Source organism: Polypterus senegalus, chromosome 4 (genome assembly GCF_016835505.1).
Source record: "Polypterus senegalus isolate Bchr_013 chromosome 4, ASM1683550v1, whole genome shotgun sequence".
NCBI classification, from domain to species: domain Eukaryota; kingdom Metazoa; phylum Chordata; class Cladistia; order Polypteriformes; family Polypteridae; genus Polypterus; species Polypterus senegalus.
In genome coordinates, this window is record NC_053157.1 from 139,690,629 (window position 1) to 139,717,600 (window position 26,972).

Consider the following 26,972-nt stretch of genomic DNA (forward strand, 5'->3'; position numbering starts at 1 on the left):
TTGTATGTAAGAAAATAAATATCCTAACAAATGATGTGAGAGTTTGGCGAAAGAATAAATTGAAAGTTTTATGCAAAATATGAGTTCATCACTACTCATTACAACATAAAAGCAACACATAATCATGTATCTTCTCACCACTTTAAAATATCTGTATTATTATTTGCACATGGTGTAAAAACAAAAGAAATGTTACATCAGCTCTCTTTTTCTGTTTATAGCTTACCTCAATGATATACAAGACGATATTCTTATAAAAGCAATAAAGAATGCATTTTGCCACTCTGTTGTAGTTCCATGCACCATGAACCAACAGCAAGTTCTTCAGATACTTAAACTACAAAGAAAGGAAAGCATAGAGTTAGATCAGGGTGATTCAACAAATGTAAACAGATGATTTAAATAGAATACATATTGTGTTTAATAACGGTTAAATTAAAATCAAGTTCCTTGCCGGCTGTGTACTCTGTTAAAGACAAGAGTTGACACATAATCATGGAAGTTTCAGTATCTTTCTGATTAGAAGAGCTGCACTAACCTTGTAACCCACTCTGTCAGCATGTGTTTCACAGTACCCTTGCAGTTATAAATTATAAAAGGGCATTAAGCAGGAGGGGAGAATTAGTGATGTGGGGTTCTTCAAAGTAAAAAGAATTCCTATTACAGGTTATCCCTGGAATTCTTCTAAATTCTTTTAATCTCACAGCAAAGCACACTTGACTTGCAAACTGTCTCTAAAGAATTATAGGGTAAATGAAAGCAATTAATAGTCAGCCAAAAATACAGAGAGAAACTCAGTAAACAACAAGACATCCTGCAAACCTGGTGAGCTTATCTTGATTTCTACTGACTCAAATAATAATAAAATTATAATGAAAAAGTTAGAAATGTTATTTTTATAGAAAAAATTAGCAAGTTTTAATTTGAGTCAAAACAGTTCATTCAGCATAACCTAATTACAGTAATGTCTGAGGAAGTCTACTGTAATGAGACAAAGCTTAGAAACGCAAGTGTATATTTTCAGATATTAAATGCTGTCTCTTGGCAAGGTCTAGAATGCCTGGATCTCTCACACTGTTATCTCTAACCTGACTGGCAATTCTTCCCACCCTCCCTTCCTCACTTTGGGGGTTGTGAGTCCACATGGCAGCTCTAATAAATCTATTTCTGGTAAACATCACTCCCAGACCTAGCTTCAGGAATTGGTTCCAATATCCCTTTTGAAGACAAAACACTACTTGCACTTTTTTTATTTTTTTTATTTTAAGTATTGCGGGAGTCTTATTTTAAGATTGCTGTTTGTTTAGTCCCTTTACTCCACAGACCAGTTTGCAGTAAGTAAACTGAAAATATAGCTCTAAGTATCAAAATCCAGCATATGCTAGAGAGATTGAGTTGAAGAGCTGGAAATTTGAAATAGAAGCCTTTTGGAATAAAACAGAAGAACTGGATAAAAAGTTACCTGAGCTATAGAATAATCAGATGAGTTTGCAGCCTGTAGACCCTCGTTTCCACTAATGCCAACGCCAACATGAGCAGTCTGGATCATCCCCACATCATTGGCTCCATCTCCAATGGCCAGAGTTATCACTTTAACTTGCTTCTTTACCATCTCAACTACTTCTGATTTCTGGAGAGGAGACACCCTAAAAATAAAACCAAAACAGTTCTGTATGAAACACAAGCAAAAATTCCATATTCCATTGGAAAAACTCCAGCAATAAATAAATAAATAAGCTAGGAAACCTCTACAAGGACAGAATAACATGAAAGAAATGCTACTCAAGTGATGCAAGGGATTAAAAAAAATACACAAGGGTGAACATCAAACATTAACATACCATCATCCCAGGTCAGGATATAAAATATAGATGCAAATATTTCAAATATTTAAAAGTACATTTAAGATTCTAATCTTTCCAACAGCCATCTGCCAGATAACCTTTTTATTGATGTTCTGTCCTTTAATAAAACGCAAGGCATATCACTAAGATTTATGAAGTAACCCAGAAAACTTTTTCATCCCACCCAAAGCATTTAGAGTTAAACTGTTCACTCTGAACAAATTCATGAAAGAGCCTGGGCCTCCAAAATTCTTACTTTGAAATGCTATTTTCTGGCACTCAATTTTTTGTTTACATATGCAAATATAAAAAAAAATCATTAATTCAAGTAAAGTTGCATGAGTGAATAGGCTACACTAACATCTTCACTTTCAAATCAAAAGTTTCTTTCACCCAAATGCAACAGGAGCCAGCAACTTACTGTAATTAAATCCAGGTAAAATAACTTCAAATGTACGATGAAGTTTAAAGAGCAGCGAATTTAAATGAGCTGGCCATGTTAGCAGTGTATGTGCATACAAAAATGTAGTAGAAAAATAGCCCTTCTGTTTAATAACTTCTCTTTAATAATTGTGAAGAAAAGCTTATACAGACTAGACTTAATCATGCTGGCTAAAACAAAAGGAAACATATTTCAAAGACAGTATATAAAAATCAAATGTAATTTTTAATTGTTCCGAGTCGGTTCACAATCAAACAAATGAGTAACAGATTATTTGACTTACATAAAGAAAATATTTGACAGGCAACAAGGCAAATACAGTATGTCTGGCAAAACATACAAAGGCTCATTTTATAAATAGCAGATATTATGACAACACATTATTTTATGAATGATAAACATTTATTGTGTTTTGCGCTTAAAGAAACAGAACCTGCTCTTAACTGGCTCAAGTGTAACTGGAATATTAAGAGAACGAGAACACTTCCAATTGAGAGGGTCCCGTCCCATCCCAACACTCTGCCCAACTTAGTTTGAAGTTTCAAGGCTCAGTATACATTGTAAAAGCATGAGTAATAATACGGGCGTACAGGTTTTGAGCCCCTGTACCTCACCTTTAAGATTCAAAAAAAATAAGATATAATGTAAAAATGTGAAAAGTAACTCAAAAAATGCAAGATACTGGTAATGTTGTTACAAGTTTTATACCTTTTAAAGCTAGTTAAAATAAAATGTGTGTCTACTGAAGAGTTTATTTTGTCATGGAGATGGCAGGTTTAATTCTCTTAATGGTTATCAAGTGCTGTAAATGACCCCTACTGGAAATAAACTTAGCTTAAATACACTTAAAAGAAAAGTCTGTTTTTACATATGAGCTTATAACACTTATACATGCCTCTGTTGCCACCTTCTACTTTTTTCATGTTTTATTACGTAGAATTTTAATATTTTGATGTTTTCACAAAAAAAAAAAATGTAAAAGTCTAACTGACTTGTAGGGTTCCAAACGGTTTACGAACCATCCATCTACTTTTAAACTCACTTAATCCAGTTGAAGATTTTGGCTGCTGGAGTCTATCTTAGAAGCGTTGGGTGCGAGGCAGAAATCATTTCCGGAAAGAATACCAGTCCCTCACAGGCCTCACACACACTTATCAATATGGGGTTAATTTAGACATACCAATTAATTGAAATTTGGGGGGGAAATCAGGGTACCAAGAACAAAAATCATAGAAACATGGGGAAAACTTGCAAACACCACACTGTCCATCACTATACCATGAATCCTGTGAAGCCACAACACTTAACCATATTCATTTTATGGGTTACAGGCAACAATTTTCCAAAATAGACTTTTTTAATGTCAATAAGGTCTACACCCTGCCAAAAGACATCTGCTATATTTTCTTCTTTGAAACTTAGAGGAGGTGGGAGAAACAGCATCTTTTGATATTGGTCTTTAAGACAGGAAATAAGAAGCAGATCACTAGACTAAAACTGTTGTACCTTAATGGACAACATTCACGCAATTGAAGTGACCATTGATATTGACATTACTTTCTATAATGCAAAATGTAAACAGCAAATTCTTGTCATACAAAAAACAGATATAAAAAAACAAATGAGGTATGAACGCAAGCTCTGTAAATACAGGTCAAATTCCATTAGAACAAAGTGCTTGGTACTAAAAAAAACAATTTGTTGTAATTGGAATTTCACTATAATAGAATTGGAATATAGTGTGGTCTTTAAACACTTAGAGTTGACAAAGCTGTCTGTGAAATGCTGAACTTTATAGCAACATCTGTTTTCTTGTTGCTAGCATCAATGGCAAGAAGTTCCAACATTTTCTATAAAGTAAATTGCTCAGTGCTGAAACCTATATGGATTTTCCCACTTGTTGTCCGGAACAAATGCCCCTCGAGTAAGCAAAACAATGCCCCTCCGTGTCAATACCACAGACAGGGATGAAGGTGCAGCGGTCCAGACTGCGCATTGCTTTAGTTACATAAACACAACTTCCATAAACAGAGCTCCTCTGGGCTACTGCTTGGGTCACCTAATGGACTGACCAGCTCTCTCTGTCTGCAGTTGTTCTTTTGTATATCACATTTTTTTTTTTTTAAACCTGGAAAACTTTTGCATAACAAGATCATAATAAAAAGGCAGAGGAAACGAAGGTCACATTTGAAAATAAGAATCGTAGGATGCAAAAAAAACTGTGAGCACAAACTTTAAAGGCGCATTTAAATGCAGCAGTTTGTCTTTTAAAGATTATGGTGTGCAGGTGATCATTGGGTAAAATCTTAGCAAATTTATGAAACACTTTGAAAACTGATCAAGTAGCATAAACACGAGGGAAGTTTAACAGTCAGCATTTTGCTGAGGGGCAAGCCAAAAATTAATCCTCAATTGGATGGATGTACTGGCTATGGCAGACCTTCAGAGCTCCAAAAGTACAGCTGAATTTGAATGTGATTGACAGTTAACTCACCACACAGATCTATCCACAATGTCTCTTGTCTGCAGCAACCCTTCTTAAGCTTTGCTTTGATGCACAAGAGTATCGGCTGTAGACACAATCCAATTAGCTATTCATAGGAGTTCCTGAATCACGATTATTTGGACCAAGATCTGGAAAAATCTATATGTTTCGCTGCCATTTTTTAAGAAAAATTACTTTGCTTTAATTCATTTTTCAGATAAAATGGACTTTGCTGTATTGAGGTTTTTTTTAACATTAGTTTTATAGGAATATATATATATATATATATATATATATATATATCCATCCATCCATTTTCCAACCCGCTGAATCCGAACACAGGGGCACGGGGGTCCGCTGGAGCCAATCCCAGCCAACATAGGGCACAAGGCAGGAACCAATCCTGGGCAGGGTGCCAATCTACCGCAGATATATATACATATATTTGTTAAAAAGAGGATTTTGTTAAAATAGAGTTTGTTTTAATGAAATTAGACCTGTTTTAGGAGTCCAGTGGCTCTCACTCACATTTTAAGAAAAGAACAGGCTGGTACTTTTACACATTGAACAATATATTCCAAATACTCTGGACCACCTCCAGTTTGCTTATCATCAAACCTGATTAAGAGATGACACCTTATCCTTTGCACTTCACACCACCTTAGCATATCCAGATAACAGAAGTTGCTATGCTAGAAGCTGATCACCAAGCTTCTAGACGTGGGACTTAAGTGTCATCTTGTGAACTGCATAACTGTACATCCTAGCATGTGCAAACTGGCAGCATCGCCTCAACACTGATCCTCATCACACAGTGGTCTACTGATCTGTGGTGGTGGTGCCACATAGTATGGTGGGGGCTGAGTGAGACAGAGAGCTCAGTTGACGTCCCCATGTAAGGGTCTGCTTCTGAGGGTACTTGTAACCTAAACATCACGGGTTTGTGACTGACCACTGGGAGGTACCCGTATCTGTGAACTGGCATATCGTATAAATCTGTGAACTGAGATGGATTATGGTGTGAATTTATAGCACTATATGAGCCGACACTGTACTTCTTGTTTACCCAAAGCAGGGTGGTCAGACACGGCTCCAACTCCATGATTAAAAGTGCTGAAAACACAACCATTGGCCTGATCACCAAAACTGATAAAGGATCTAACAAGTAGTCTTCCATATTCTCCTGTCCTCACCCTCTTTGAAACTCAAAGAAAGTAGAAGAAATAAAATGTTTTGATACTGATCTTCAAGACAGTAAATTTGAAGAGAAGAGATTTGCCTTTTGACATTGTAATGCCAGGTAAACATTCTGTAAATTTTAGCCAAACCAAGCACCTAATTGCATACTTCAGGAAGCAGGGTTCAGACAGAACACCCATCTACAGTAGAGGGAATGCTGTGGAGAGGATCAGCAGCTTTACATTTCGTGAAGTGGCAATTACTGACTACCTGGAGTGTGTCAAGATGGTTCACTAATGCCTTTACTTCCTCTGACAGTTGCAGATATCTTCATCTACCAATGTTGATATGTGCACACTAGAACCAATCCAAAAATTAAATTTGGAGGTTCCTTCACACAGGGAATCAAGGGAGATGGAAATGAATTTCAGTCAGCTCCAGCACAAATTAAGCACTGGTTCACTAACCTGTGAGAGACGTGCAAATGAAAATTTAATTGTACTGTGTATATAAGACTGTTTTATTGTGAACTCATAAACGCCATAAGCAATCTCATTTCTCAGATTTAAATTGTGGTGTCTACCTGTGTACAGCAGCAAAACCTAACTGTCTGGATTACAATGAACCTTAAAAGCAGTTTCTCATCAGACTGAGCTAAAGGAGGACTTCCAGCCTTGGTTAAGGAGATCTTCTGAACTCTCAAACGGAGTGCTTCTTTGTGACATCAGCTGAGATTTCCCCTACACTCAGCCTCCGCCAAAGCCTCTACAAAGACAAACATTTGAAGTAGAACTTGGATGGAGCAATAGTATACACCACAATACACTCATATACTTGACCAGATCAGATCTCCAGTCAATGTTAAACCATACATCCTCAGGATGTGAGGGGAAACTGTAAGAACCCTCAAGCCCAACACACACAACATACAAACTCAAAGACAACACTAAGTGTCAAGATATAATTATGTCACTATATATGATAAGTGCAGCTTTTCAGTAGTTATTAGCTAGGTATATCTCTAAATCCTGCTGGTCAGAATAAGAGACACTTGGTAAGTGGATTATTAAACCTTTCAGTGTAGATTTCAAAAGGTGAAGTAATGTGCTCCTTTGTGGAAATCAGAGCAAGGCAAAACAGTTGTATACAAGGTGCTTACTATAACTGAGAGAAAGTAAATTAACATGTGCAATGTTGCTGAATCTGAATTTTAAATAAAATAATTTCAAAACTTGATCTGCTGTTTTACTGAGTGTTTTACATTAAGCAGAGCACTGTTACCATATACAAAAATACAGTAATCAATTAAAATTATATAAAATTTCTGCTTTACAAATAAAATTAATGTATGAAATATAATTTTAGTCCTTATGAAAGGTAATAATATATGTTTTCAACAACAAAAGTATGGTGTTTGTGAGGGGATTTCAATATCGATATGTTTCTTTAAGTTTGAGAAGAACATCTGTGACTAATGTCAGAGGAAAGGGTTTGCCGGGGTTCATGTAGATTACAAAACACATTTATACGGACTTAAACCCATAGCAATAATACTTAACAGTGAAACACTCCAAAAACATAAAAGTTAAACTAAAGAAGGTAATATAACATGCAGTGTCTAACATAGTCTTCAAAATGATGACTTACCTGCAACAGATTACAGCTTTGCAAGACAAAGCGAGGTCAAGAAAATACTGCCGGATCCCAAAAGTCAGTGCATATTTTAATGTCTTGCCATCTATGATTAGTGCAAAGTCATTGTCCTTTCGCAAGGCATCTCCCAAAGTACCACAATGGCGACTCAGCGTTTCCCGTGTTCCCTGTAGTCGAAGAAAAAGATAATGATAAAACAGTCAATATGCTGCATATTTAGCAAGAGCTATAAGTAATGGGAAAATTATAATAGAAGATGAAAACTTAAAAACACAAAATGCATTTTAATGAAAAATAGTATGGCTTATTAGTTTATCTGCAAATCTTACTGTTTCAAGATAGCCACTTAAATATGATCCTAAACAGATATTTAATAAATAATTAATTGGAACTCCTAGGTGACCAGGCAGAGAGCACATTTTTAACGTATTTACTTTATTCCACATTACAAAAGTGAAAGCTTGTTTAGCAAGATATTTTATGACAGGCTTTTGTCTGATTCTTATCCTGAGATCTGCACTGTTCTTATTTAACCTATAGAAACATGACCTGCAAATTTTGCTGAGCCACAAGCATTGTCAAATAGTAGCTACTCCAAGAATACTGGCTAAAATGCGAAATGCAAGGTTACCAGTTTTTAGATGTTTAGGTGCCACACTGAGGGTAGTTAAACTGAAAATTTATTTTGAATATAATTTTTTATTCCATAAATAAACTGGGCCTCAGTGAAGTCACCACTAACTGTGTATGAATAAACTGCCTATTAACTATTTTGAGTTTTTCTTTTTACCCAAAACAAGTATTAAAACAAGTTAAACGTATTTTCTGATGTCACTGTTCTCATTTCAGGATCATGGGAAGATGGAATTTCTATCAGCCACAATTTGCACATGACACGCATCAATCCTGGACAGGATATAAGAACCTAAAAAACAGGGACATTGCTGCTGGAGGCGGTGGTGGTTTAGTGCCCACCCAATGAAAATATGTAAAAATAAACTTTCAGTGTACTTTGACCTCCCATTATATTCAAATGCCTAATGTCACTGATTAGAAGTATGCCAAAGGAGTAGAACTTTCAGAATCCATCAAGTACATTCTATTAGCTATTACCTAACATTTACCAACATCTCATCTAAACAATTTTTAAAAGTTGTCAACGAAGGTCCAGCTGTAGGCTCCCCAAGTGGTCTACTCATCAGAACTTAGGAGGTTCAGTTTCTTTCACTTGTGAGTGCAGGGCACATTGTACTATGCAGTTTGCTCATTTATTTAGCTGGCTTCGACTGCACACATTGTATTTCTGCCATGTCTTTTATGAATCATGAGGACCAGCACTGTATGTAGTACTTCAAATGTGTTTCAAAATTACGTTCCTCGACATATATCCAGTTTATATAATATAACCTAACATTTTATTTGCATTGTTCATTGTTTTTACATATTGCCAAGGAAATTCAATTGTTGAGTCAGCATAATTCTCAATCCTTTTTCTGCAATTGGATCAGGCAATGAGAAGCTACAAGTAATCTCTTTGCTGTCATCAAAATGACTAAAAACATGCATGTTCAGAAAACTGATGCATTCTTCTCCAACAAAATGACCAATATTGCATGTGGTAAGAAACGCAAATCATGACAAGCTACAAAATATAATCCCAGATGCCCCCGTGAAAGTGATGCTACCTTACCTAATTGGCCAAATTATGTTTATGTACACATGGAAGTAATCAATAAATAGTTATCCAAGAAGTTTGTACTTCACCAGATGATCAGGTATAAAGAGATCTCTCCACATAGTCAACACATTCAAAGCTGGTGGACCAGTTGACATATCTGGTTGCAGCACTGAGCACGTGTTAGCCAAGCAGCAGATATCTTTATTGACATCTTTAATACCTCTTTGGCCTTCACCAATCTTCCCACCTGATTACTACTAGTGACAAGAAATCACCCATAATGTATGCCCATGCCAATAACTATGCAATGTTTTGAAACACTAGTTATGTCACATATCTAAGCCAGTATGTCTGACATTAACAACCAATTTCAATTTTAGTATCACTCCAACAGATTAATGAACGATACCATATCAAAAACCATTCAACCAGGAAAAACATACATATATCAAAATGCTGTTCTATGATTTTATTTTAGTGTTCAACACTATTATCCTGTATTAACTTGTCTTTAAGCACAACAAACTGGGAGTGAACATCACACTCTGCAACTAGGTCTAAGATTTCTGACCAAAACACTAGTGTTAGGATTAGTGATCATACATCTCATATGCTTTACCTCAGTACTGGAGGTCCCCAAGTGGGTGTGCTCAGTCTGCTATTATAATCAACGTTCAACCATTACAGTGTTTCTCAAAGCAACTACTACTTCAGTCATCAGGTTCCACAGCTTCAAAGAAGGTGGAATAACAGAACCTTTACTTTCTGAGGAGTAAGAAAAGTCAAGTCCATCCCAAGAATACCACTGATTTAACAGATGTACAACAGAGAGTGTCCTGTCCAGCTGCATCTCCATCTGGTATGGGAACTGTAGAGCATCAAACCGGAAAACACTAAACTGGGTTGCTAGAACAGCACAAATATTCCACGTAATCCATTACCTTCTGTCCAGGACATTTACAGTCTAAGAAGAAATGGGAAGGCTTTAAATACAACCCCAAATCAGAAAAAGTTGGGACAGTGTGGAAAATGTGAATAAAAAAATAAAGCAGTAATTTACAAATTTCCCTTAACTTTTATTTCATTGCAGACAGTATGAACACAAGATAATTCATGTTTTTTTTGGTCAACATCATTTGATTTGTAAATAAACATCCATTCTTGCCATTCAGGCTTGCAACACATTCCAAAAAAAGTTGGGATGGGGGCAATTCAGGGGTAGTAATGAGGTATAATAACTAAATAATGATGTGATTTGAAACTGGTGATGTTAACAGGTGAATACAATCATGATTCGGTACAAAAGCAGCATTGAGGAAAGGCCTACTCTTTTAGGAGCAAAGATGGGCAGAGTTTGCCACCAAGTGCGGGCAAAAATCTTTGAAATGAGGAAGAAAAAACGTTTCTCAAAGACAGATAGGAAGAGATTTGGGCATTTCTCCCTCTACAGTGCATAACATAGTGAAAAGAATCAGGGAATCTGGAGAAATTACCGTGCGCAAAGGCCAAGGGCGCAAGCCTAAACTGAATGGCCGTGATCTCCGAGCCCTCAGACGGCACTGCATTAAAAACCGTCATTCATCAATAAATGATACAACTGCGTGGGCTCAGGACTACTTCAGGAAGTCACTCTCAAGCACTACAGTACGTAGTTACATTAGGAAATGCCAGCTAAAACTGTACTGTGCCAAAAGGAAGTCCTACATAAATAGTGTCCAGAAGCGCCGTCGACTTCTTTGGGCTCGGAGGCATCTGGGATGGTCCATTGTGCAGTGGAAACGTGTATTGTGGTCAGACGAATCGGTTTTTCACATCTTTTTTGGAAGAAATGGACGCCGTGTGCTGCGGACCAAAGAGGAAAAGGACCATCCAGACTGTTACCAGGTACAAGTCCAAAAGCCAGGGTCTGACATGGTATGGGGTTGTGTCAGTGTCTTCGGCAAAGGTAACTTGCACTTCTGCAATGGCACCATCAATGCTGAGAAGTATATCTCAGTTTTGGAGGAACAAATGCTGCTTTCAAGACGACGTCTTTTCCAGGGACGCCCATGCTTATTTCAGCAAAACAATGCCTAACCATATACTGCGTGCATAACAAAGGCATGGCTGAGTAAGAAGAGGGTGCGGATGCTTGACTGGCCTGCCTGCAGCCCTGATTTGTCTCCTATAGAGAATGTTTGGCGCGTTTTGAAACGAAAAATGCGTCAACGAAGACCCCGTACTGTTGCGCACCTAAAACGTTGTTTGCAGGAGGAATGGGACAAACTAACACCTGCAACACTTAGTCACTTGATTTCTTCAATGCCTAAACGTCTTAAGTGTTGTTAAAAGACAGGGGAACTGCACAAAGTGGTAAATGCTGTACTATCCCAGCTTTTTTTGAAATGTGTTGCAAGCCTGAATGGCAAGAATGGATATTTATTTACAAATCAAATGATGTTGACAAAAAAAAAACATGAATTATTTTGTGTTCATACTGTCTGCAATGAAATAAAATTTGAGGAGAATTTATAACTTGCTTTTTTCTTTTTTTATTCACATTTTCCACACTGTCCCAACTTTTTCTGATTTGGGGATGTAATATCAATAACTCCACACAGCCCTGTCATAGGCTATTTGATGTCTGGTCATACTGTAGACTGTATCATAGTATCAGCATCAGACAACAAAATCCTAAAATGGCTTGCTCACCCCTAGACTTCACTCACTGGTTTTATTTTAGGAGCACTGACTGTTAAATGCTAATTGTAACTGGCCTTTGTTGTCTACTGCACTATGTTGATTACCACAGTGGTGCTCTCATTATGTCCTACAGTACTAGATGTGTGTGGCACTCTGTAGTTTTTGGTCACTTGTATGTATGATACTTTTTATTACAAAGATCTGCAAGTAAATGTGGTTGCATTTTACTAGATACTTGTGTATTACAGAAATAACAAATAAATTTACCTTGAAATGATTTTTGAAGCAAAAATTAAGATCAAAGGTAAAATAAAACCATAAGATTAACATAAAACTATTAAAAGTCTTTGTAAGTTGCATCATTATTTCTAAAAAAAACCTACTTAATAAATTATGGAATATGTTGAGATTAGAAGCTCTCTAAAAGCTTTGATGCCAGTCTGAATCATTTTTGTTTTTCATGCATTCAGTGCAAATTACACTGTGCCTTGTAACACAAGGTTAGAATGCAAACTTTAAAAGTATAGAAGGCCTGGAATAATGCATGGCTTGGAAAATGTGAATCTCCACTGAATGGAATATTATTTAACATTTGTGAATAATGAAAAGTCATTAAGAATGTAAAGTGAACATATAAAAGTGTCTTAATTTATTTCTAAAATCTATGTCTCTTTGCAAAACATTTGAACTGAAATGAATCATTACTTTTATGTTTCAGTCTCGTTTACTTGCATCTGATTTCAAACCAGTTTTTCATTGCAAGCCAGGAAAATTCACAGCTGCCACATGTGCTTAGAAATACTTCTATTGCATCACAGTTTAAAAGGTCACTACATCTTAATTATGTAAACCAGTATTGATGTCTTTGTTGATTTCATTTGGCAGGTAAAGGATGAACAGCAGCTCTCTTATTAACCTCCTAAATTGCTTTTTTTCATTTAACTTCTACACTCTTTTCCTTGGTAAAACCAAACACAAAAACTGAATAAAAGCACCATTTATTGGTGGTAGTGGAAAACCCGTCTGGCAAAGTTACGACAGAGGAATATGCTGAAATCAAGCTCTTACATGAACACTTTCATTTTATTTTACTGCCAAGATTAAACCCCTTAATAAATTACAAGGACACAAAACAAATAGCTATAAGCTGCTCCTCATTAACATTATGGACTCCCATTTCACCTCCTCCTTAAATCAGGTCACTCAGAGTCTTTGCCCTGCTGAAGTGTTGGTTACAAAACACACTGGTGTGATTGCTGATAAAAAGTAATCACTCAGGCTTAAAGAGGAGAGAAGTACTTCTGTTGCGTCAGCAGTCTGGGAAAGAATACAACTAACAGTAACTACAACAGGCAATGACAAGAAATCCATCCAAATGCACCAAAGTGAGGTTATTTTCATATGCCACATTGCACAAAAGTACATAACCACTTTATTGGTGCTGTGTAAGTGTTTATTAAGAAGCATTTGTTAAAGTCTTGTTAGATAAGTACATTTGACTAATAGGAGCAATATATGTGGTACCTAATCTGAAGTATTAATACATAATTAAGTATTACAAAAATGGTATTAAGTTCTGTGTGGCAGATTCAGCTTCTTGATCATTGTGGCTAAAGAATCCCCGTGAACTATAGCTCTTTCCCAGGGTGTTTAGAAAGCAGAACAATGCGACATGTTACTCTTTAGTAAATCACTAATTCTGTTTCTGCAGGGCAGTTCAACCTATGCTAGGAAATAACAGAAGCTATGAGGTAAAATGGTCTCATTAAGGTAAGAAGTAATCCGTAAATATAACACATGACGCTTTCAGACCCTTTCCACTCCTAGGTTAAAATAACTTACTTACCTTACATTGCAAAGTTGTTAAGCTCAGCTAAAACCTGGTATTTGTATAAAATGCACTATTTGTAAAGGTTACTACTTATTTATTTGGAAAATAAGCATTTTATTAAAAGTATACAGTACAAATACAATTTTAAATGCTTATACTTTGTGATAAGGGATAAGTTGCTGAAGAGAAGGACACCAACAGGATGGCTGCAGTGGCAGCCCACATTCCTAAACCAAGAGAAGAGGGAACATGGTGTGCTTTTAAAGGGAGAAATTGGGTAATTATGACTTCACCTAAAAGACATGATACCTTAGAGGGAAAAGAAAGCTCAGGTGCGCAAGAAAATCTGTAGTCACAACAGGCAGGCCCAGACTACTACTCCTTGAGCAAGAAACACGTTAGTCACTGACCCTGGAAGTAATTTAGTGTCTTGGCTAGAGGTGACCTGAGGAGGAGGTTTAAAGCTACCTTAACCCAGTGGCAATTTAAGCCTGGAAATAAAGAATTTATATGGTAGAAGGAACAAAGTGCACAGTTGAGAGAGAGGGTGAGGACGATTGGGAGTGTCTGGATGTATTTTCACAATTGATGAAGAGATAATCCATTCCAGCATGTAGACAGGGGCTAAAGGGTTTTCTGTATCTGTCTGTTTTCTGTTTCATTGTGTGTTCTCACAATGTTGATCCCCCCTTTGTATATACAATAGTCTTGTATATACAGTATTTGACCTTCATGGATTTATTCAAGGTGTGTTCTGGTCGCTCTGATGGCGGTCATACTAGGGGAGTAGCTGTTGCTGTAGCAGATTGGCTTCTTCCGATGGTGTCCGATGTCACTCCTTTCAATGAACGTATTATGAGACTCAGATTATGGCACTCCCTGGGTGCCTAGTCTGTTGTCTCAGTGTATGCTCCGACCGGAGTGAGTGATGTCTCGGCGAGGGAGACATTTTATTCACAGCTTCGCTCGGTGGTTGATGGGTGCCTACGAGGTGACACTCCTCAGGTCATGGGTTACTTCAATGCAGCCACTGCACTGACAGGGCTGGCTATGAGGATTGTCTCAGTCCCCATGGGTCTGGTGACCATGGTGAAAGTGGCTCCATGTTCCTTGACTTTGCAAAAGGTCAGGGGCTGCGAATCGCTGGATCCTGGTTCCAGCACCCAGAACTGCATTGTTGGACTTGGTACTCCAATACTGGTGGTACGGTGAAGGAGATCGATTACATCCTTGTGGGCAGACGCTGGAGGCTCTTACAAAACTGCAAGGTCTACAAAAGTGCCCAGTTTGTGATTTTTGACCACAGACTTGTTTTTGCTACTCTTGGGATCCAGCTTAGGTCCAGTAGGTTACCACCTACTAGGAAAATGAGCCTGGAGTTGGCCAGACCCCAAGACCAGGCTGTTTCTAATGAGTTTACACACAGTTTGTGTGAGAAACTTGCAGATTTGGGTACGACTGCCGATCCTAATGTGATGTGGGAGACCTTCCGTGACAAGACACTAAAGGTTGCTGAGGGTTGTGTTGGTGTTACCGGTGCTGCCAGAAGGAGGTGTTTCATCTCACAGGGCACCCTTGATATCATCGAGAGGAGCTGCAGCACACAGCTCAAAGGCAACTCTGGTCTGTACCGGGAACTAAGAAGGACAGCTGCGAGGACTCTGAGGGCAGATAAAGAGGCGTTTGTTAGAGGAATCTGTGAGCAAGTGACACACCATCTGTGGTCTAGCAACCCACGTCCTGCTTACAGAGGAATCGAAGCATTACGCACATCTAAATCTATTCCTCGGAGAGTCACAGTCAGGGCGGCTGATAGAACGGTCCTTACACATGACACTGCAGTTGTGACCCGCTGGGCTGGCTACTTTAAGCAGTTGTTCAAAGCTGATCCTTTGGCTAGGATATTGGATATGTCTGGGTCCACTTTTCTCGAGGCTGATCCTCCAATTAGCTGTGAATCACCCAATCTCACTGAGATTGCACAGGTGGTGAACCAGATGAGGGGAGGAAAGGCTGCAGGGATCTGTGGTATCCGGGGTGAACTGCTACAGGCTTTTGATAAGGGTGTCCTCCTGGCATTGCAAGCAATCTTTGCTTCCATTTGGGAAACTGGCATCATCCCAACTGACTGGGAAACTGGACTTTTCAATTACAGGGGGATAACACTGCTCTTGGTGCCGGGTAAAGTCCTTGCTAGGGTCGTCCTCAATAGGATCCATGATCACTTGCTCACCTACCAGTGACCAGAACAGTTTTACGCCTAAGAAGTCTACCATAAACTGCATCCTGGCACTGAGGGTTCTCATGGAGCGACAACGCAAATAACGGCAGATGCTGTAATCTTCGCGGAGTAAATGGGGGCTCTGATCGGGGCACTTGAGAGACTGAGTGAGGAGTCTGAGTGTCTGGGCTTGCAAGTGTCCTGGATAAAAACCAAGATGCAGGCCTTTAATGACCTCTTGGGCATAGCCAACAGCAGTGTGTCTGTTTGTGGAGAGAGTGTTGACCTTGTTGAGAGGTTTACTTACCTTGGCAGTGACATTCATGTCTCTGGTGACTCTTCTTATGAAGTCAGTAGACGGATTGGTAGAGTATAGGGGGTCATGAGGTCACTGGAAAGGGGTGTGTGGCGCTCCCGATATCTATGCAAAAGGACGAAGGTCCAAGTCTTTAGAGTCCTGGTGCTTCCTGTCTTGCTATATGGTTGCGAGCCATGGAAGCTATCCAGTGACCTGAGATGAAGATTGGACTCCTTTGCCCTCATAACACCTGGCTGCGGCAGATAAATGGTAATTTCCGGAGGGTGGGACTGGACTGCGTGTCTGCCTGGGGGGTTAATGAAGCCATTAATAAGACACATGCATATTACATGGCACATCTGCACACACAAACCAGGCCAACTTTGTTTTGCCCACCAACATACAGCAGTGCACAAAGTGTGAATTACCCAGAAGCGACTCACAAGAATATTTAAAAACGTTTAAACTTTCCACAGAAGGCATTTCTACCTGTCACTGAACTGGAAACCAAAAAGCTCTTTGTCAGTAAAAAAGAATTTTGTGGAACACTGCTAATAAAACATAATAATAAAGCACTGTCCTTTAACTGCTATCTATATACCATTACGATTAAAAACACATTTGTAGCTGAAGTTAACAAAAGAAAAAAACAAAGATATGATCTGCATTTCTCTTAAGTTTCTTTTAAAGAATTAAACTGGATGTAACTACTGTAATAAAGCCTAAATTGGATCGATGAATATTTGTAGAAGGCAATCACTAAAGGCTATGGAATATCCTAAAACACAAACTTATTTCTTACAGTACATAATGTATTTCAAATTATCTTTTTGTCATATTCCACTTCACTTCTAACGTATACTGACTTTGTATGATATAAAAGCACAAACACCACAAACCCCTTTTGGATATCTCCCACTTGTAGCATTGCAGGGTTAGACACATAAATGGCCATACTGTGGGAGAGTGGACATTGTTTTATTTTTTATATATATTCTACTGTTTTCAGCAATATGTTATTAATTATGATTATTTTTTTCATATTTTAATATTACTGCAGTTTTGTGGTATCCAGTTTTGTACTCATGAGCACCACCAATTGTTGACTGAGATGCTTTAAGTTACTAATCACAGGATGTGCATATTATGTGATGTCACAATAATCATACTACAGTAGATGAACACACGAAGGAAGCAGTGAACCAACTTTATGCAACTGAAGGAAAAACCTCACAAAGGGCATGCACTCAACTAATCTAAAATATGCATTTTAGGGAAACATTCTGGTTTACATATTTGTTTCCTCTAAAATTCACCTTTGGTTTTGTTTGTTAATTTTGGTAAATACTTAAATAAATTTTGTGTATTGGACCTTTGGTAATGATCACAATGATCACTGCAATCAAAATAAGCACAAGCTCTATGAGAATCTGAATTGGAAAAAGTGTCTAGAAATGGATCACATCACATTATACACGTCTTATAACAAGTTGTATAGCAAGCTAAAGTTAATCACAGGACCATGACAAGGAGATAGACTTCTAGAAGAAGCTGCTAAAATGAGAAGCTTCTCAAAATAACCATCTTATTTTGGTGGGAACTTACTGCCTCTTGCAGTCGACATGCTGCTGTCAACCTGCTATACTGTCATTGACTCACATGACAAAGAATCTCAGTTCACACATCTGCACAGTGGTTAACTGCTGGAGCTCAGCTGCACATCCACAACATCTGGCTCAGAGAAACACCTTAGTCAGCCAGACAGAGACTTTCTCTGAATTCTGTGAGTGAAGCGCTTTCTGTTTACTTCAGCTGAACTCTCTTTCTGTCAGCCCTCATTTTTTTATGTGCAGCGTCATGCCATACCTGCGTAGGGCATTTGGTCCTTAGAGAAAGGGAAAGGGTTGCGATGTCAGACACCATCGGAAGCTCCAAAGTGGCCACCACTTAGCACTCAATCAAAGAGAAACTGTGCCTATCATGCTGGGTCCTCAATTTGTTCATGTAAAACAGCTAGTAAACCCTGAATTTTCCCTTTCATCACATATTTTCAAATCCACTTTCGCATGATCTGAACCTAATCTGGCAATCATTATATTAATAACCGTGCCATGTATTTTTTTTCAAGTGTATTAGTAAGATTTGCTGAAGCATTTGTATAATTTCAAAAGAATGAGACCTAATACTTCAATTTTGAATATTCTGCTGGGCACAGGCTACCAAATGTATAAATAAATTGTGATGAGGTGACCATCTAACAATAACCTCCAGACAAAAGAGAATCTCACACTTTCAGAAAGAAATGTCCTGCTTATTCTAGTATGGGAGCACCATGGTCACTAGGGGGTGCTACACACTACTTATATGCTCATCTTTGTCAATGACAGAAAATAATTCTGATATCTAAAAGGAAAAAATATTGATTGCTGTATGACTGACTGTACTGGAAATAATGTGTAAAAATTGCATCTTGATCTATTTTAATTGCTTGTTTCATCTATAGCAATAAAATCATATTTTAAAACAGGTCACAATCTTAATGTAGCCATAATTAAGAAAGTTCAAACAGACAGTGACTAGACTGTTATTTGAATTCACCAATAATGTAATAGTGTGCTTCAAGAAAATAATTAGCTAAAAAGTGTTTGTGAATATCCATATGTGTACATACGCATTTTCCAGGGTGGTTGGGAAAGTATGCATGTCCTGGAAGGTATGTATGTCTGGTATTTCCATATTAATCATATACTACTGCCTGATGTCTATTATTTACATTGGATCTGGCATCATACCTTAATGTATGTATTCATGTACAGCGAGCTTTGTACAGGTGACTGAATTATGCATGTGCATACACTAAAGTGAAGGTCAGTGCAGAAACATTTATTTGCACTAAATAAGCTTGGCTGCTGTCAGCAATGAGCACAAATTACAACAGTCAGTCAATAGTCAATAGCAAACACACCACAGCAATGAATTCTAGAAGAAGCCATAGTTTTTATAACATAGCACCTTCACGATTTCCCCGCTTGAAATAAACACATTATTTTGAATGTTTGATGAATCATTTGCAATTTCATTTTATTTTCTATTTTCATTTATTTAGTGAGACACATATAGTATGGTGCATTCAGTTGTTTGCTTTGCACCAGTCACTTTTTTTATTTTAATATTATTGTTCTCACAGTGTCATTTACTGTAGTTAGGTAGCAGTACATAGACTTGTTTTTGTTTGTAGTTTTGCATAAAAGGCCATGCCTTTTGCAATCATTCAGACACTGTTGCAAGGGAAATTAGTAAAAAACTCAGACAAGGATTTTACTCAGAATGCAGTTTGGTATTTGGTTTATCTTGAAACTACATGGCAGTGGTGGGTAAGATAAATGTACTTGCAATACTTTCAAAATATGAGGCCCATGGGGCAGCATAAAAAGCGATGTCCACATCCCCTGCCCCAAGTAGTCCTTTGGAATTAGCTGATGCCACTGCAATATATAACTCTAGAAACAGCATGCATTATGTATGGTGAAGACTTAACTAGTATATACTGCATATACTTTTAAGCAAACATTTCACTTTATTTCTGAATTAAACATTGCGATTTTGAGTGCTATGTTATGTATAATTTTTAACTACAGTAAAACTGTAAATGTGCAAAGGAATCTGAGCTTATATATGGGAGTACCTCATTCTCTTGTTTGGAAAGTATGAAGGTTGACATTAATGATGATTCAAAATTGGTTCAATGAGAGTGTGTAAAAGATAGTGCCCAGTGATGAACTGGTATACCATCCACAGTTGGTTCTCTCTGGTGCCAAGGCTCAGCTTCCTTGTAACTTTGTGACTGAAAAAAGAGTTTATGGTTTTCCTTTTAAGATATTGAATTAATTTCTTTAATCACCCTGCATGTCACTCATGTTCGGTAGGAAAACTCAAAAAGAAAATTAAAATTGAAATGAAAATCACTTAAACGTTGTTGACTGACATATGTACATTCTATGTATGTCTAGTCTATTAAATAACAATCAAAGTTAATATTATAGGATACTGAAAAAATGTGATATCAAACTGTAGACATTAAAAATATTTCTTTACAAGTCCCTTTTGACCTGAACTTGACTTTTTGTCTGACTAGGGAAAAGCAGGAACGCATAATAGATGGACTTGGATATTAAATGCTAGATCATTGTCATAAATCTGTGAATAAATCAGGAGGTCATTAAAAGCAAACATCCAAGTGACATTAGCAGTAAAAATTTCAAACAAAACGTAACTGGGTCTAATATAGTTTGCATCTACAGTAAAGAAAGGGGCCATCAAATACACGGCACAATATTAAACTGCAAAATTATGACACTTAGTTTATTAATAAAATGCCACATACTGTATATGTTCACTTTGAAATATTGCTTGAACAGACTCCTAAGGGATACCAGCTAGATGTATACAAAAAAAACCACAAGGTAGAAACAGCTAACTGTGTGGAACCTTTGACGCTCTTATCTAGCTGGCATAACAAACCACTGAAACATAAGCTAAAGAAAATATTGGGAAAGCATATCTTTAATTTTCACTGAGCTGAGAGAGAGAGAGAGAGAGTGTGTGGCCACCTGCCTATGAGCTAGAGAGGGACACAGGCATATTGTGTCACTGCTGAAAGATCACCAGGAAATGTAGCGCAGCTGTAAGCAGTTACCTCTACATCTGAATACATGTTTGTTGCAGCAAAGGAGCAAATGCCTTTAACCTTGCGGGACCTATTAGTGCACACATGCTTGGAGTTTTTCTTTATTTTTTTTTTAAACTGCCTCTAAATGTCCGTCCAATATCAATAATACTGGATGGAAAATTCAATATTTTTATTACACTAATGATATGAATAGAATTTTCATATTTATTTATTTTATAGCAATGATTGTGCTCTTCCGACAGATAAATTTGGTCATTTGACAAACTGAAATGGTATCAATGATAATTAAGCTCAACTACATGATTCTGAAACTTATTTTGCAATATATCATTTATTAGTGTTGTGCAGAACAAAAACAGGCCTTCATTATATTAGAAATCTAATTTTAAAAAACATACTAACTCACAATGTCTTTTCTTTTGGTCAGGACATTTACTTACAACTAATGGGAACTGCAATGGGATGTTGTTTCGCACCCCATTACGCAAACTTATTCATGGCAAGATTAGAACAGGACTTCTTGTCAACGTGTGCCATAAAACCAATGCTTTACCTTCAACTATATAGATGACATTCTTATAATCTGGACCACAAGCGAAAAAGACCTTCTTTGCTTCCATAGGAATTACAATTTATTCCACCCCAACATAAAACTTAAATTAAATTATTCACAAACAGAAATCAGCTTCCTGGACACTACCATTCGCATAAAGGACGGTACCCTTAAGACCTCTATTTTTCACAAACCAACAGACAGACGGACATATCTAAGAAATGACAGTTACCACCCAAAGCATATACGGAACTCCATCATCTACAGAGTAGATCGTATTTGCTCAAACCCAATAGATCAGGACACACAACTGCAGAAACTCAGGACAGACTTCATCAAACAAGGACATACTCCCAAATCAACAGACCTACAAATCAGGAGAGCTACGGTTATACCCAGAGGAAACCTTTTGGAATACAAAGGTGCAGAAACCAAGAACCGGGTCCCACTAGTTGTAACTTATCATCCACATCTGGAAACACTTCGCAAAATTATGAAAGAGCTTCAACCCATGGTACGGAAAGGCAATATAGGATATATTCCCAGAACCTCCCCTCCTTGCATACAGACAACCACCAAACCTCAAACAACTGATTGTTCCGAAAATCTATGTGCGGCTCGGCAGCAATTGGCACATCTCCCTGCCTACAGAACAGGTGTGGCACCTGTGCACATATCTACATGACAGATCAGGTAGTTATACCACACTGCCAGCAGTAGCATAAAATAAGGGGTCTGTTCACATGCAAATCTGCTAATGTGGTCTACCTAATCATGTGCATAAGTTGCCCCAACACTGCACTGTATGTAGGGGAAACTGGTCAGACACTGCGCCAGCGAATGAACTCACATAGATTTCATATTAATCAGAACAGTATTGATCTTCCGGTGGCAGCACACTTTAACAGTAATGACCACAGCATAAAGGATCTGAGGGTCACTGTGCTTATGGGTAATTTCAAGACCCAACAGGAGCGGAGAGAATGGGAATACAAACTTATGCTTAAATTCAACACTCTACAAAATGGTCTTAATATAATGTAGACAAGAGTTTTATGAGCAGATATGTGGACTAACCGACTGATTGACCAGCTCGCTACATCAGAGGCCTATCTTACAGACAATGCACTTCAAAAAAACCTTACAGGACTTTCGCTAGTGATGGTTATCTTATCTCTACATTTTATTAGTTCATTGTTCTCTTCTTTAAGGGTTAATTCATCTCAGGTGTATTCATTTTGCTAACATTTGAACAAAAAGGTTGTTATGATGAAAGAAAAAAATCACTTTGCTGCCCCAATATAAGCGACAGTATTTTTTAGTTTCTTTGTTACACCTTACCTGATAAAGGGGCCTTAGCTGCCTCAAAAGCTTGCATTGGTAATCTATTTAGTTAGCCAATAAAAGGTGTCATTTCACCCTACTTTCTCCTGTATCTATGGCTAAAACGGTACAACACTCTACTGCTAAAAAACATTTTTGTCTAAGGGTAAGAAGATTTCCAGTAGAAAAATAACACTTTGTTATGTAGCAAATTCTGAATAGGTCACAGTAATGCAAAATGTTATTTGGGATTTAAGTTATAGTTAAAGTTCTACTCTGTACTATCCTGGGGAAGCAACTTGAGCTCAAAAGACATACAATGCCTGAGCACAGGACGAACTCCAGATATACCGGAAGCAGTTGTGGAAAAGAGGATGATGGCAAAATTAAATTCCATGGTAAAAAATCTCCTCCATCCCCTCTAGGAGATGCTCTCTTGGAGCACATTCTGTCATAGGCTCATTACACCGAGGTGTGCTAAGAAGTACCTTTGGGGTCTTTTTTGCCCACAGCTAATGCTTACTCTCTATGCCTCAGACTAAATGCATATACTCTTTAAGTTCATTTTGCAATTCTGCACAATAAACATTATTTATAATTCATTAATTGATTGATTGTATTATTTGATCTGTGAGTCCGTGTTTTTGTTTTCTATATTTATGCTGCTGTATGCATTTAAATTTTCCATTAGGATTAATATAGTTTGTGTAATCAAATGTAAATGGTGGGATCACCACAGCCTTTAATATCAGGAAAAGACATCTGGGATGTAAAATGGTATCACAAAGGAAGACTGATTTTAAATGTGTGTTTAAAGCATAACAGACACACACATTTAAGTAGTGAAAGGTAATCTGACATTTCGCGGACACGACAGATATAACTATGCACTTGCGGAGCATTGACCATTTTTAGTCTAAAAATAATAGGAGTTCAACCCACATTTATTGAATGCATGGTGCGTATTTTTTTTACTTAAAAAGAAGGCACATTTAAACCCTAGATCTGCCATTACAGTTCCATTCAGACTAAGGAAAGGGGAAAACTCCCTTCCCTTCATCATTTGATTTCCTAGTCCTATGCAGGGTGTAATGCCAGAAAGCATGGGTCAACAGTCTATAGAACAGTAGAAGAGTTACTCAGACTGCCCCTAAATCCCAAATCTCTGGAATACAGAGAAAGAAACTATTTAATTTGGTGCTCCAGAGTGAATATTCTAATCATTTGAGACCTTCATTGGCTTTTCAACTGCTTTTGTTAAGTCCAGGGCACACAATCAGCTGGGACCACTAGTAGACAAGAATGGAGGTCTCAACACCTTTAGAGTAACTCCCAACCACATTTATACAGTATCTACAAAACCATACAAAGGTCACACTCCTTAATGTGTACCAGAACCTTTGATTTCTTTGGTGAACAACCTAGGTTGCATGCAATTGCCCAGGGTTAATTTTAGTGACTATAGTAGTTACTCATGGCCATAACATTCATTTCTGTTGCACTGTCATATTTTTCTTATTCTTTCTCTGCACTTATAAATGTCTGGGGCCCTTCAAAATAAAACAGGTTGACCCCAAAGCTTTTAAGGGTTAAAAGGGAATTTTACTTATCATTTACTGGAAAATAGTACAGGGAGCTAAATGGTTGGTTTGTAGTGATTTTATTCTTTAGTTTTTTGAATGTGGATATAATTATAAAAAAAAATGTGTAACGCTTTATATTATGCCTGCATTTTGGACGAAGAATATGAAGCTACAGGGACTTCATATCTGTTTTCAATTCAGGTCACTATATGCATTATCAGAGTCATCTATATGATAACATGCTAATGTCTGTGTTTGTATCCAGTATGTCTGAGCAATCTGATTGGTCAGTTTAACTTTGGTCTGATTGGTCAATTTTACAATGGTTATTCAATTAAATGTGATCAAGACAGGAAATGCCAGGCAAGGCAGATGGACACATAGGAGGATACAGGAATGGAGCCTTCAAACACAGGAAAGATTTGCAAGAATATGAATGATGTTTTCACACCAGGTACAGTAATGGGGGCCCATCTACAATTGCTTGTAGTCAATAAGCAAACAGTAGTTGAGTGATATGCCTCGAAATGACAGGGTCTGGGGAACAAGCTTTATAGGAATAGGATTGAGTGAGAAAGTGCCAGCTAAGACACAGACACATTAGGATACTAAAGAAAGGTGTAGGAGGAATGCAGAAGGGTCCATGTAAGGCAAGAGATTTCAAGTATCAAATATTTTTACATTTATTTTATTATACAACAGGCAATGTAGGCAGTTAATTATAAATTATTTTTCATATCTGAGCAAGCACCACACCAATTTATTTTTCAAGAAAATATGTTATTGTGCTTTTGTACATGGCTAAGTCCACTATTTACTTTTAGATATCACATTTTAATGTATTTGTGATTATTACATTTATGCTGCTCTGAGAAATATTTAATGGCTGCTGATAGGATAGGCTCTGGCTCTGTGACACTAAAACTGGACTTTGTGGGTTTAGTAAATGAAAGGATGTGAATATATCACACAGTGTTGGTAATGTCTATGCTACCCTACTACAGCAATACAGGACACTTAAGCAACATATTCTGTCTTTTCTTCAGGAAAATATTGTCAGATTTAACAGGTGTGCCACTTTTTATTAAATTAAATTTTAGCCTTTATATATTAGATTTGTACTATTTATATTTACTTTTCTAATGCGGAGAAACTTGTCCATGCTTTTATCACATCCCACATTGATTATTGTAACTCGCTGCTGGCAGGTGCCCCTTCTAATCTTATTTCACAGCTCCAGTTGATTCACAACTCTGCTGCAAGAGTCCTTACTCAAACCAGCAACAGTGAGCACATCACACCCATCCTGCTTCGCCTTCACTGGCTCCCTGTGTCTTACAGGATTGAACATAAAATTCTGTTAATTACCTACAAAGCTTTAAATGGCCTTGCATCGGACTACATCAGTGACCTTCTAAATCACTATGGTCCTGTTCACCTACCAAGGTCCTCTGATTCTGTTGCCTCACACTAACCTGCACTCTATGGGTGACAGAGCCTTCAGCTCCATAGCACCCAGACTTTGGAATGACATCCCGAAATTAATTCGATCAGCTGACTCCATTCATTCTTTTAAAAAACAACTTAAAACTCATCTATTTAGCAAGGCTTTTAATGTAACTTAATATTCTGCCCTTTCTTTCAGTTTACCTCTCTGTCCAGGTGCTCGGGGTAATTTGTGCGTCTGTTATATCACAAATTAGGTTATCTGGATGGCTTTTTCTTTTAGTATTGAATTTAGTATTTTATACTGGTTTATTGTTCTTTATTCTATTTAATGCCTTGTTATCTGTTTCATTGTTCAATTCAGGAAAACATTTGTATCCAATGCTACATATACCCTGCTGTTTTTTTCTAAGACTCTGTGAAGGGCCTTGAGCATGGGAAAGGTGCAATATAAACAAAATGTATTATTATTATTATTATGCTACATGAAAACTTGCTGTAGCACTCAGTGTAGTATACATTTTATTAAAGAAAATGGACATAGATGACATACACTGAATTAGCTGTGCCTGTACTACAGTTACTTTTCTGGGAGTCTAAACAGAGTATTCATGGTAGGTGGAACTGACTTTGGTGCACCTGTGTCTTGTTCATGTGCTGTACTAATGTCCTTTGAGCATCCAACTGAGCTAATGTAACTGACAAAGTAACTGGCAACTTTGCAAATGACATCTTGCTTTATCTAGCATTTCATTTGTTCTTCTTAGCTCTTATCATCTGAGATTGAACTTATAAGATAATGGGCCAGGCTTTCAATCTGCACTAATTCTGACTGAGCCCAGGTATAGAGGAAAAAAAAATCAGTTTAGATTTATAAGGGAAGGTAAGGCACAGAGAGACACTGTCGGTTGTGTGCTGTTCTTAAGAACTTTTGCTAGTCTCCATTTATACTGTTAATGGCAAGCATTTCAAACTATCCCAAGTACCATTAAAACCCAAGTTCCTGTTAAAGTAATTTTGGAAAGGTTTTATAATAGTGCTTCTGTGAAAAGAAGAGATGTAAT

The 26,972-nt window shown here is 37.5% G+C and overlaps 1 protein-coding gene across 4 annotated transcripts in view; it reads right to left on the reverse strand.

Moving 5' to 3' along the window:
• The window catches only part of atp8a1 (ATPase phospholipid transporting 8A1), a 346,241-nt gene that overhangs the window by 94,189 nt on the left and 225,080 nt on the right, over nucleotides 1-26,972 (reverse strand). For all 4 annotated transcript variants that reach the window (XM_039751372.1, XM_039751370.1, XM_039751373.1 and 1 more), the window contains 3 exons: nucleotides 7,598-7,770; nucleotides 1,463-1,646; nucleotides 227-337 (listed from right to left, as the gene is read on the reverse strand). In XM_039751372.1, coding sequence (XP_039607306.1) covers nucleotides 227-337; nucleotides 1,463-1,646; nucleotides 7,598-7,770 — 468 coding nt within the window. The remainder of the gene's footprint in view (nucleotides 1-226; nucleotides 338-1,462; nucleotides 1,647-7,597; nucleotides 7,771-26,972) is intronic.